At 43.9% G+C, this 13,808-nt stretch overlaps 1 protein-coding gene across 2 annotated transcripts in view; it reads left to right on the forward strand.

Moving 5' to 3' along the window:
- The window catches only part of arhgap23.L (Rho GTPase activating protein 23 L homeolog), a 42,401-nt gene that overhangs the window by 7,096 nt on the left and 21,497 nt on the right, over window positions 1–13,808 (forward strand). The window contains exon 1 of one of the 2 annotated variants that reach the window (XM_018234728.2): window positions 12,367–13,039. The exons of the other annotated variant lie outside the window; for it this stretch is intronic. Coding sequence (XP_018090217.1) covers window positions 12,851–13,039 — 189 coding nt within the window. The 5' untranslated portion in view covers window positions 12,367–12,850. Of the gene's footprint in view, window positions 1–12,366; window positions 13,040–13,808 lie in introns of those variants that run through there. 2 annotated transcript variants of the gene reach the window in all.

Here is a 13,808-nt window from a genome sequence, read left to right on the forward strand (position 1 = left end):
CAGAGGCAGGGCTACGGGGCTGTGATATTTTGCACTGAGGCTGATGTTACGTTAAGCGCTGCCTTTCAACATACTGATCATACCATTGTTTGTGGGAGAGGTGTTGAGCAGAGCCGTAAAGCTTTCTGTGCTCTCACCAGTACCGGCCCATAAATTGCTGGGGAGTGGAGTTGTGCAACACCGTGCCGGAATGCAGAAAATGTAGCGCTATGTACAGGAATTGACAAAATAATGCTGCAATGGAATCACTATCTCTCTGTATAGTGTCGGCTGCAACTGTCAATTCTACTGGGGGAATTGGGAATAAAAGAGCAGCGCTCTATGGCTAGGGCCACATGGGGGGCCGAAAACCGCTGATTTCAGCACCACCACTGGCAGTAGCCTCCTCTCTCTTCCGCACTGAATCGAGGGAGAACCGAAATTCTTTGCAATTTGAGCTGAAATCCACGGAAGTTTGTCAGTGATGAGCTGATTTAATACGGAAAACAGAGGAGGCTACATAGTGTCCGCGGTAGTGCTGAAATTAGCTCTTTTCTGGCCCTAACCTTAAAGGAAAACTATACCCCCCAAACAATGTAGGTCTCTATTAAAAGATACTGAGTAAAACAGCTCATGTGTAAAACCCTGCTTCATGTAAATGAACCATTATCATAATAATATACTTTTTTAGTAGTATGTGCCATTGGGTAATCATAAATAGAAAATTGCCATTTTAAAAAATAAGGGCCGCCCCCTGAGATCGTAAGATTCACTGTGTACACATACAAACCACATGTAAGGTCACATGAGCCAATTAACAGACAGAGTTCTGCCTTTTGCTTCCTCACTTCTTCCTGTTACAGTTAGTGTTGTAGTATTTCTGGTCAGGTGATCTCTGAGGCACCAAACAGACCATCACAAAATGGTGGTTCAAGGCAAGAGATGTAAAAGGGCAATATTTATGTAAATATATATTCCAGTTTGGTAAGATTCTTTAATATGTCATTCAATTTGATATAAACTATCTGTTGCTTAAGTATTCATTTTGGGGGTATAGTTTTCCTTTAAGGCCCCCCATACACAGGCCGATAAAAGCTGCCGACAGACTGATTCGGCAGCTTATTGGCCTGTGCGTGGGGCCATCCAACGCGCGTCTCCGATTGATATCTGGTACGAAAGTCGGGTAGATGCTGATCAGGCAGAATAAAAAAATCCAGTCGGATCGTGGCCGCATCTGTTCATTGATGCAGTCCCGCGATCCCACCGTCCATATAGACTCCATTCTGATCCAATCGTTGGGCCCTTGACTGGATCAGCCACCTTAATGTGGGCATATTGGGGAGAGATCCACTCACTTGGCGACATCTCCTTGTGTATGGCCACCTTTAATGTGGCCATAGACGTAACAATCACGATCTTTCTTGGAAAAGATGTTTCCAAGAAAGATCATTCGTTTCAATACACACGTGTAGAGCTGAATGGTCAGATATACATATAGAGACAATAGAATTCTACCTGTATCTGATGATTCAGCACTAACAATGGCCGATGCCATACACGCACCCAATGTCGTACGAAAATTAGTTTCATACAATATTATCTATGGCCACCTTTAGGCTTCCTTTAAAGGGGTCGTTCACCTTCCAACGCTTTCTTTTCCGTTCAATTCGTTTACGCTAGTTCACCAGAAATAAAACCGTTTTTTTTTTTCAATCACTTTTTGTGTGCAACCGTTTTTCTAATCGTGTAAAGTTTAATTTTTCACCTTCTTAGGGTAAGGGCATACGAGGAGATTCGGGGAGATTTAGTCGCCTGTCGACTAATCGCCTCGTCTTTTGAGTGACTATCTCCTCGAACTGGTCGCCCAAAGTTGCCTCAGTGAGGGTGCAGCTAAAGCAGCTCAGGGGAAGGTGTGAGGGGTCGCTGTAATTGATCTAAATTGATCCATTAGTTGATCCATTTCTCATCTTGTCCCTGCCGAGCAGAATGCGTAAATTAGAGGAAGCTTAGAACTGATACAAATGCATAAACTAATGGGGCAAATTGTAACGGTTCAGACCTAGATTAATGAGCTGCTTCAATTGTGGAAAAAAATAATACACTAAACCAAGTAAAACGACTGATAAAAGTCTTCAGTTCTGGCAGTCAGTCTGGAGAAAACTGAGCTGAAAAAGCGTTGAAAGGGGAACAACCCCATTAAAAGGTGAAAAAAAGTCACATTCATGTCACAGAGCTTTACACCACCCCTTTATCAAGCACTCTGAAAAGGTGAAAAAGGGCTTTATTTGTGCCAAAATTCAGGTGAGGTTTTGGGCTTTACACCATCCTTCTATCAAGCAATCCAAAAAGGAATAAAAAGTGATTTATTATTGTCTAAAAACAGATTGTGTTTCAGGTACAAAAAGTGGTTTAATTGTGCCACAAGCAGTGTTTTGCTTTTACACCAGTATCTGGAAAAGCTGCCAAAAGTGGTTTATTTGTGCCACAATACAGGCAATGTTTTGGGCTTTACATCAGATGGTTAAAAGTGGCTATATGCTATAAGACCCACTTGTTTGGGACGTGCCAAACGAGCAGATCTTTCCCTAATATGGCCACAAAGGGCAGGGCGATATCCAAGTTAATCCGATCGTTTGCCCCTAAGGCTTCTTCAACGATGAGAATAGGCACCGACTACAAGAGGACAGAATCAGTCCTTGATTGGAGGGGAAAATCAAACCTGCCAGATCCATATCTGCCAATTTTTGGACAGTTATTGGTCGGGTAGGCCCATATGAAGGCCCCATACACTGGCAGATAAGCTGCTGAAACGGTCTAACGTTTAAATCTGCCTGTGTATGGCCACCTTTATTCCTCCCCGAAACATGCTTTGAAAAGTGGTTAATTTGTGCCGTGATACAGGCGATGTTCAGGCTTTATCAAACCCTCCAAAAAGGTGCAAAAAAGTGGCTTGTGGGAACGACACTTAAAAATTAGGGCGAATACTTATTTTCTGCCCTAGATATTCTTAGTTGAATGGATGATATGCCGTATATATATATATATATATATATATATATATATATATATATATATATATATATATATATATATCTCAAATCCTGGATGCTGGAGGTGGACTAGAATGGGAGTGGGATTGAGGCAGGGAATGATGGATAATCTGTGGAATATGTTGGAATTCAGGACAATAAGAGTTCTTGATACAGCTCTGGGTGCTCAGTATAGAACTTTATAACTCTCTATCAGTACAGACCCAAAACCCTGTAACATTGTGAATTGTTGCTGAGTAGAAACTGTAGCATTGTGTATTTTAGGATTTAGTCAAATCCTGAATCCTTTGTGAAAGATTTGAATACTGAACCGAATCCGAACCCTAATTTGCATATGAAAATGAGGGGGGAAAAAGGGGTAAAGAGAAGCGCACCGCACATGGTTAAGACATTTCTGAATTCCTTCTTAGTGTGATGAAAAGTCGCATGAGTGGATTTTGGATTCGGATTCAGTTTGGCCTTTGTTCGGATTCGGATTCAACTGAATCCGAATCCTGCTGAAAAAGGCAGAATCTTGGATGAATCCTGAACCGAATCCTGGATTTGGTGCATCCCTACCCAAAACATTGGCAAAGTGAGTGACTCTGTCTATTAAGGGACAGGACGGTGGCCCAGCGGGTAACACAGGAGTCCTGGCATTGTCTGTATGTTTTCCCTGTGTCTGTCCAGGTTTCCGCCCCATCTCCAAAAACCATACATGATTCAACTGACCCTGTGATTAGAGTGTAAGCTCTACTGGGGCAGGGACTGAGGTGAATAATGAACATTCTCTGCAAAGCACAGTGCAACAGTCTAACCTTATATAACTGTTGAACAATGATTTTATTTGGGAGGTGCTGATTTATGATGTTGTATGTTCATTGCCGGTGACATAAGACACGAGTGTTTGGTACAAAGTGTAATATTGTGCGAGTATCTGCGTGTGTAAGAGCTATTGTTATTCATCCAGTGTGTGCGGCCGAGGATGAATACAATCCCTTACTATCCCCATTCTCTGACAATCTATTATTCTGCGCACCCTCCTTGCTCATTAATATTCCACGTTACTATCGACTGATTTCGGTTTGGGAGAAGATTAACGCCCACAATTGGTGGCACACGCTGCATGGAGTATATCCCGCCTCTGTTCTACAAGGAAATTACTGGGACCCCATTATTTACTGTGTGCCAAGCCCCTTATAACAAAACTTGTTGGATCAAATGTTTCCAGGTTAAGCCACGGACTTGGCTCCTGTAGAGCAACTTCCCAACACATATCCGGCATCGGAAAGCAAATTCTGTGATTGGTCTCATTAAAGCAAAATCCGCTGGATCAGCTAATTCCCATGGTCCTCCATAGAAATCAATACGGACCAGAAGGTTTATTGTAACAACCCCGTCGGACCAGTTCCCATAGAGATGGACAGTTGGGGATGTCCTGGAACTAATCAGACCGACTGGCTCAGACCAACTGCATCAAATCGAAGCCTCGGCAGAGAGTTTTTCAAGTTCAAGCCCCTCTTTAGGATTCAAATTTAGCTCCAGGGCCCATTTATTTTATAAGAAATGTTTAGGCATAAGAATATAGAGCTTTTCAGCCATTGTTCCAAGAATATCTGACAGGAGTTAAGTCTCCACCTGCCTGATCTCCAAGTTGGACTTTCAGGTGAAAGAGAGAGAATTAATCCCTCAACCTGGGACCCCCACCCACGTCCCTTTCATAGACTGCAATAGAAGAGCGCCACCCATGATTCTACATGAAATAGACCAACCAAAACTGATTGGAACCAATCCCTCTCAACCCCCTCTGTGTGTGGCCTTGGAATAGTCCTGTTATAATTTGCAAATGGGGGACCTGGAACACTGTGTATGGGAAGGGGGGGGGGGTTTAGAACATGGGGCCTGACATCATCAGTGGAATGTAATCCTGGGAAGTTCTCCCAAATTCTCAGTAAGCCTAATATGAGTTGGTGAATGTGAAGTGTAACAGCAGGGCGATTATATGTCATCAAAGTGAGCAAAATATTATCCCTTATAATGAAAATTGCTTTGGCGGATGCTGTCCATCTGGATCCCTCGTGCACATCGGGTGAGCCCGGGTCTAATTCTCAGATGCCAGGAATTCTTTGCCGTGAAATAACAGGGGAACCCGAGTTTGGATTGTGTACATAATAGAGGGTCCACATATATAATATATATATAATAGTACAGATATATAACACATATATAATAGTACAGATATATAACACATATATAATAGAACAGATATATAACACATATATAATAGTACAGATATATAACACACATATAATAGTACTACAGATATATAATAGTACAGATATATAACACATATATAATAGTACAGATCTCCTCTGGGATACAGAGTTGTGTTTCCTTGTTACAATATTGCCATTGTGAAATAAAGGATATTCAGACTGTAACATTATAACGCTAGTACTTTCAGCAACTCCCAGGCATATGCTGCCCATGCATTGGGGGTGCCTTCAGATAGAGACATGTACCCACAGATGAGTTGTGATCCAAATGTTGCGTTGCACTTCTATCATCCCCAGTTCAGCTGGGATTCAAACCGTGTCATTTACAGGTACAAACGGGCTGCTAATGGTGTTGACCTACAACTCCCTGCACCCCTAGATAACCGTTGACTCTCATTAGAATGCTGGGAGTTACAGCCATCTGTGGCGGTTTGACTAATGAATGTTGGCGCTGCCATTGGAGTGTTTCGCGTGTGGGGTGGGTGGATATTTTGGGTGCTGTGGATATTTTGGGTGCTGGAGATATTTCTCTGGCTGCTGAGAGTTTTCTCACCTTTGTGCCTACGTTCCCTGGGTGTTAGTGCACCGGTGCCTGCCTCTCTTATATCCCCGTGTGGGTGCCAGGAATATGCAGTCAATTGTGTGTTGTGAATACAGTTCTAATTATAATAATAGCTTTATTCCATATATTAAAGCTACAGTTACTTGCCCATCTCAGTGGTGCCCAGCTCCAGTGTAAACACTACTCTTTACATTAGACATGGGGAGGCACATTTATCAATGGTCGAATTTCGAATTCGTGGGAGTTTTTTTTAAAACTCCCATAAACTTGAAATTCAACCGATCGAAAATCTATTATAAAAATCCGAATTTTTTTAAATTCGGTGAATACAATCGACCCAAAAAAAAAAAGACTCGAATGTTAGGAAGGCTTCAAACAACTCCAAATTGATCCCTCTCCCATTGACTAAATCAGCAATAAGGCAGGTTTTAGGTGGCGAATTGTCGAAATCGAGTACTTAAAGGGCCAGTACATGATACAGTACATCGAATATTTTTAAAAACTCAAATTGAATTCCAACAACTCCCTAGTCGGTTTTGACCATAAAAAAAACTTGAAAATTTGAAATGGGTGTCCAATGTGCGTTCCTCCTGCAACTCCCATCATCCTCAGCGAGCCGCTGCAGCTCTGCAATGGAAGGGATTAGGGAAGGCAATGCAAGTGCAGGTCACACCCAAAGGAGACATAATATGGCAAGTAGGGCTGATAACGTTCTTGTTTATTATCAAAACAGTGCGGGGAGTTGCACAATGTCTGTCCTTGAGCGGCTGAGCATCTGCCAACAGATTAGCAGGATATTATGTGTTTAAGCATTAAAGGGGTTAACTTTTAGTATGTTCTAGAATAGTTAATTCTAAGCAACATTTCTATTGGTCGTCATTATTTTTTTATAGTGTTTGAATTATTTGCCTTCTTCTTCTGACTCTTTACAGCTTTCAAATGGGGGTCACTGACCCCGTCTGAATGCCCTGTAAGGCTACAAATGTATTGTTATTGCTACATCTTTCTATTCAGGCCTCTCCTATTCATATTCTAGTCCCTTATTCAAACCCATGCATGGTTGCTAGGGGAATTTGGACCCTAGAAACCAGATAATGGCTGAAATTGCAAACTGGAGAGCTGCTGAATAAAAAGCTAAACAAGTCAAAAACCAGAAATAATAAAAAAATGAAGACCAATTGCAAATTGTCTGACTATCCCTCTACGTCATACTAACAGTTCATTTAAAGGGGAACAACCCCTTTAATAAGAGCAATATAACCCCCCACCTGGTCGACATACATCATGTTGATGTGGGGTCCCTTCCCAAAAATTGGCACCCGTGTCTCAGAAGCGTCATCTTTCTGTGTGTTTATTTTTGGAGGACATGTGTGAAGAGCTAACACTCTAGGGAGGTGTGTAAATGAGGTGGCCGTGTGATATTGTGGCCCTGTGTGAATCCGGGACCAGTGGATCCTTTCTCTCCTATAGAGATGCAGCAGAAAGTTCCAGAGTATCACCATTAATTAGTGCTCGTTAGGTCAGTGATGGGTCAGTCCAGGATTAGCACTTTTAACCCATCAGGAACCAGGGAGGCCTTTATTTTTTTTACTTTACTTTTAGCCCTCATGTATTTAATTGCTGCACGCTGTCATTTAAAGGGATGGTGCTGAGATCTGACGTGCAAGGCACGCAATGGGTTAATCTGTGGGCTGGACGCTGGGTATACCGAAGCCTCATTGGCTGTGCGGGGGATGCTGGGAGTTGTAGATCTGCATCAGGTGGAATATGAACGTGAATATGAAATGCAGCCTGTAATGAGCTACAAAGCTGCTCGCTGGGAGTTGTAGTTGTGTAGCAGCTCAGTAAGTCTGACTCTCTAACCTTCACTCACTCAAATCATATTTGTATAAAGCCCCATGTGATGCTGCACATTTATTCAGGCCCCACAGCCCACAAATCCGCCAAACTTGCATATATTTCTTTTTCACATTCTTCTCTTTTCTCTTCCAACCCTTTCCCTCCCACATCCCCATTTCTTTTTTTCTTTCCCTTTCTTTTTATGCTCTGCCCCTTTCCCCATTTTCTTCTGCTCCCCATCTATGTATATGTCAGCTCTCTCTCTCTCTCTCTATCTATCTATCTATCCATCCATCCATCCATCCATCCATCCATCCATCCATCCATCCATCCATCCATCCATCCATCCATCCATCCTCTCTCTCTCTCTCTCTCTCTCTCTCTCTCTCTCTCTCTCTCTCTCTCTCTCTCTCTCTCTCTCTCTCTCTCTATCCATCAATTGTCTCTCTCTCTCTCTCTCTCTCTATCTATCCATCAATTCTCTCTCTCTCTCTCTCTCTCTCTCTCTCTCTCTCCCTTTCTCTCTCTCTCACTCACTCACTCACTCTCTCTCTCTCTCTCTCTCTCTCTCCCCCTTTCCCCTTTCTCCTTTCTCTCTCTCCCCCTTTCTCTCTCTCCATTTCTCACTCACTCTCTCTCTCTCTCTCTCTCTCTCTCTCTCTCTCTCTCTCTCTCACTCTCCCTTTCTCTCTCTCTCTATCTCTCTCTCTCTCTCTCTCTCTCTCTCTCTCTCTCTCTCTCTCTCTCTACCTCTCTGTATCTACTTCTATCTGTCTAGCTATAAACTATCTCTGTCTGTCTGTCTGTCTCTGTCTCTCTCTCTCTCTCTCTCTCTCTCTCTCACTCTATAATATCTGTCTATCTATTTATCTATCTGTCTATCTCTATTTATCTATTTCTCTCTCACTCTTTCTCCATCTGTCTGTCTCTCTCACTCTATAATATCTCTCTATCTATCTATCTATTTATCTTTCTATAATATCTCTGTATAATATCTTTCTCTCTCTCTCTCTCTCTCTCTCTCTCTCTCTCTCTCTCTCTCTCTCTCTCTCTCTCTCTATAATATATGTCTATCGCTATCTATCATTATCTGTCTGTCTGTCTGTCTGTCTGTCTGTCTGTCTATCTATCTATCTATCCTGTATGAAATCAGCAAGCTGTGCTGGGCTTGGGTTGGAGAATGTTACTTGTCTAGTCCAATTACTGCTGACTGTAAAGGGAGTAAACGAACTTAAAGGGGAACTCCACCCAAAAAAAATGCATGAGAGTGATTTTAATTTACTTTCCATTATACCAGCCTACATGACATATTATTCAAGGTGTTAGGAGACAAAGTCCCAGGCATTTTCTCAAAACCACGGAATGGCACGGCTGCTGCACCCAGGCACACAGTGTTGTAGCTAATGGGACACATTGGGAGGGAGGGTGTGACAGTGTTATTGGTGGGTCATTCATACGCAGATGGTCTTACAGCAATTCACTCAATCAATAGTCTGTCCCCAAGGCCTCCTTTGTGCCTCCAGTGCTTTGTTCTGGGCCTCCATAGCCAGTGCTGGGGGGCAACGAGACTCATTTCGTCACTATTTAAATGATCCAAATCTGACTCTGTGAGTGAGTTTGTGTGTGTTAATATGTGTGTGTGTGTATTTGAGTGTGTGTGTGAGCAGGTGCACTGAGTAGCGATTAGTCCCCAAATATCCCAACACACCCTCCTTGGTCACATTCCTGCCCCCACCCACATATTGTTCTTATGCTCACCCAGAAATAATCGGGTGATTGGTGCGCGTGTTGCTCAGATTGACAGCGAGAAGGTTTGTGAGTATATATATATATATATATATATATTAATAAATACACGCAGTATATATATATATATATATATATATATATATATATATATATATATATATATATATATATATATATATATAAATAAATACACACAGTATATATATATAAATAAACACACAGTATATATATATATATATATATATATAAATAAATACACACACACACACACACATGTATAGTACTCCCTGTACACACGCTGGTAACGTGACATTGTGCATGTGCTTAATCTGATTATATTGTGCCTTCCCCGGTGTCACGCTGCTGATCCTCGCACACCCGTAAGGGTTAATTGCTCTCGCCTCGTGGTCGCCCCATGTCGCCTAAACTCTGCCCCCCCCTCTCTTTGTTTAGGATCTTTATGAATAATTCATTTTATTTGCCACCCACTCCTGTCAGGAGATTTGTGTGGAGTTTGCCGTGAAATGTGACCCGGGCAACTCACAGGCGGGTATAGAGCACAGTTTTGCACCATGGGGCTTGCACTCTACCTTAGCGATTGTGCACTGATAGGGCTCCCCCCCCCTTGTGTTATTAGCTGAGCCCCAGACAAAACACCGTCCCACAGAACAAAGCTCCGTCCCCCCCCCAGCCGTTAGCCTTTTGCCTCTTCCACTGGAACTCTCTGTCTGCCTCCCCCTCCCGTCCCTTTAAATCCCCTGTCTTTCCTCAAATTCCCAGTTTTCCCCTTTTCACTTTCTCTGCCCCTCGTAGCGTCTGACCCCCCCGTCCTTACATTATACATATAGGTATTGTACACATAGTGCAGAGCGACATATGCTTTGGTGCTTGAACCCCTCTAAGCAAATAATGTGCCCCCCAAATGCTATTCTTGCTCTATCCCCCACCCCAGGTAGCCGTGGAGCCATGACTTTTTTTTTTAGGGTCCCCAATGACCATATACATGTGTTTCCCATGTTGGTGGCATAGAGTTGCCTTCAGTTGGGGTGACCGGATCCTATTGCTTTAAGTGTAAGTGAACTTGGGTCTCTTGGGAAATGGCAGGGGGATGAGAATCATGGGGCGATTCTAGTAGAGGGGACAATTGGGCTAGCCAGTGCCAATGCAGCTGAGTGGAACCCCTAATGTTACACAGTAAGGATATGGCTTAGGGACTGGATAATTGTTTTGTTTATAATGTGCTAATTGTCACTCCCTCGTTAGGCTCCTGGGATCCTGATTGAATTCCACCACATCTGTTCCATACAACCCCCCCCCCCCCCCCCGGCCTTGCACTAACATGCTGGAAATGGAATGTTGCCTCCGATATTTTGGGTTCCTAGGTTTGTTGGTTCTCTTTCCGTACGACCTCCAACCGCCTGTGTAGCCCCCGCGTGTCTTGTGTCGGCCCCTGTGTCCCTGCGAGGCGCAAGAGTGAGAACATGTTGAGGAAGGAAGGAAATGTGAGAATAGAGAGTGAGATAAGCAGAGAGTAACACACGCACAGTGACAGTCCCACCAGAATGGGACAGGGAAACTAACAACCAGGGTCACCTACACAAATGTTCTGCTTCTTCTGGGGTTCTAGGCTTTTTTCCTTTCTCGATGAATTTTTCAGTCTTTTAGGGTGGTGGCTATTTGAGGAGATTCGTCGCCCAACGACAAATCGCTTCTTCTTTGGGCGACTAATCTCCCCGCAATGCCTTCCCGCTGGCTAGAATGTGAATCGCCGATGCGATGGCACCCTCAGGTCGGGCGGTTTCGGGCCGACCTCGCACCTCCACCTTGCACTGCTGGTCTGTCGGCTTCCGACTTCTGGCTTTCTTTTTTTATAGACACTCTCCTTATCGCCCAGCGCCTTTTTGTGACTTCATCGGCGGGGCAGCTCGCGCGGGTCTACAAAAAGAACCCAGAAGTTGAGGGCAGGCGTGGGTGGAGGGTGGGTTAGGTAAAACCCGACCTGCACATTACTAACTCAGAATGCTTCGTTTTTCCAAAGTCGCCCGAAGTTGCTTCACAAGGACACACTGGTATATTATATGATAACATGAGAGAATCATATAAATGTCAATAGTTATTTAAAAGCATATCCAGAGTTTAACGATAATGCCAAAAGTTATTCAATAACGTATACAGAATACAAAAAAAAAAGACGAAAAAACAAAAAATAAAACCTATGGTATGTATAAGAATGGCCTACTTCTTTCTTAAATCTATAGCGACAAGAGTTTCGATCTTCATACCTACAGTATATTCAATCCAAGGTTGTCAAATTTTTTAAAACTGAGCGTGTGTCTAAGGTTATACTAGTAAGCTTTTCATTGACGGATATCCAATCACTTTCATGTTAGGGAAATTGATAGTCTTCTGCTTCCAGATTTTGGCCAGGGGTTGTCTTGCTGCTATTGAGAAGAAATTGAGGTATCTGAGGCTTGGTTAGCAGATCTGGTATTGCTTCTAGTAGTGCTTCATATGGGGTTTCCTCAAATTCACATGCAAAACTGAAAGGGTTCTGGGCATTTTTTTTTTACCCCTGGTTGTGTTTGGGAAATCAGAGGGGTGGAAAGATATAACACAACAAATACATGTTCACTACACATGACACCAACCGATATTCAGTTTTTTGGTTACCCCCCTGTTGGGGACCTTCCATCCAGCAATAAGCATCATCATCATCAGGAGGTGACCCCAGGCCTCGTGCCCCCAGGCAGTTAATGATCTGATCAGAGTGTCTGGGCAGTGGTAAATGGGCAGGTTGTGCTACTGACCCCCCGCCCTGCTCTGTGTTGCTGTCAGCTGTGGTTTTGGTAATGGAGGGGAGTGGAGAGAGAGACATGTGAAGGGGAGTGGAGAGGGTTGGGTGGGAGAGGCACAGGCAGGGTGGGGTGAGAGCCAGTAGCAGCTGAGGCTCAGCCGGCCAGTAGTTCCCCTGTGTCCATGTCCCGGTGTAACTGTGCTTCTCTCTCTTTGTGCTTTTCTCTCTGCTCTCTCCAACTTGTCTCTATGTCTCTCTCTTCTGGCTGGCATTGTCTTTCTCTCTCTTCTCACCAGTTCTAGTTCCTTCTCATTGTATTGTGCTTCTTGGTTATCGGCCAGACCCTCGCTCTCCCATGGGTGGTGTATTTGTGCCAGGATGCATGTGGTAGATCTGTCATACAGACAGCTGGCCGTCCTCACGGACAATCGCTTTGTGTCTCCATGTTTCTTTCCGTGTCCTTTGCCTTGAATGTTGCCACTGTCTATCTGCCTGTAGGCCTCTTATCTTCTCTCAACCCTCACCAGCTTTCCTTCTGGCAAACTGTCTGTTATGGGTTCCCCTAGCTCTGGCCGATATGACACCCACATGGAGTAGATTTTAACCACCCTGAGAGCTGGATATGCTTGGGGTGCAGAGCAGTGTCTGTGCCCCCCAAGGCCTGGCATGGTGCTTGGAGAAGATCGTGGGAGTGGATTGCAGTTCCCCAGAGCCATGTTGCATTTGGCTGGCAAGTTCCAGGAGTCGGGGCGTTGGGGCCTCCACATTCTCGTCCAGGATTAGGAACCCACAACAGGACAAAATTCAAGTGGTAAGACGCGTGCAAGGAATGAGCTGCTGATCCGGTTGCCTGGCTGTGTTTACATGGAGCAGAGGTGGAGTCTAACTATGCAGACAATTTCTAAGTGAATATATATATAGATACAGCATGGGCAATTTATAGTATGAGACGCACTGCGCTACTTGTGTATCACCCCTGAGCTATGCTGAGTATGTGCTTCAAGTGTGTACATGGATGGATAGCAGTGCAGGGAGCTTGCACCTCTTGTCTTTGCACAGCTGCACTGCTGGTTCTACACCAGTACTGCCTCTAGTCATGCAAATGGGCCTCAACGTGGACATGGCGTAGGTGTTTGTGTGCTATTTAGTTGGTGAAAAGTCATTTGCTTACAGGTGCAGAATGCAAGAGGAATCATTGGCTTAGTGGATGCCTAAAGGCATATGTTAATTACTAGCCATGCCTTGGGCCTTCATGGCTGAGGCCAGTGGCTCCTAAATTTTGTACTGGTTCCCCTTAATGCCAATCAAGCTGAGATTAGAGGACCATGCCTATTTGCTGCCCTGGATTCCTCCAGTTTGCAGGTCAATTAGGGTGACGTCCCATATCTGTAACCTTTTATGGAGCAAAGGTGAAGCCTGACCAAAGGTTGAACCCCTAAGGGGGGAAATGAAGTGAAGAAGTTTAGGCTGAGCCAGTGGATGTTGGACTTGTTTTCCTTGGTTTCCCAGTTCAAAGACACCTCTCGTCTCATTAGAGTGTCATGTGTATCTTTCCTAATTGCCCATCTACTCTCTGGCCT

The sequence above is a fragment of the Xenopus laevis genome, chromosome 9_10L, assembly GCF_017654675.1.
Source record: "Xenopus laevis strain J_2021 chromosome 9_10L, Xenopus_laevis_v10.1, whole genome shotgun sequence".
NCBI classification, from domain to species: Eukaryota; Metazoa; Chordata; class Amphibia; order Anura; family Pipidae; genus Xenopus; species Xenopus laevis.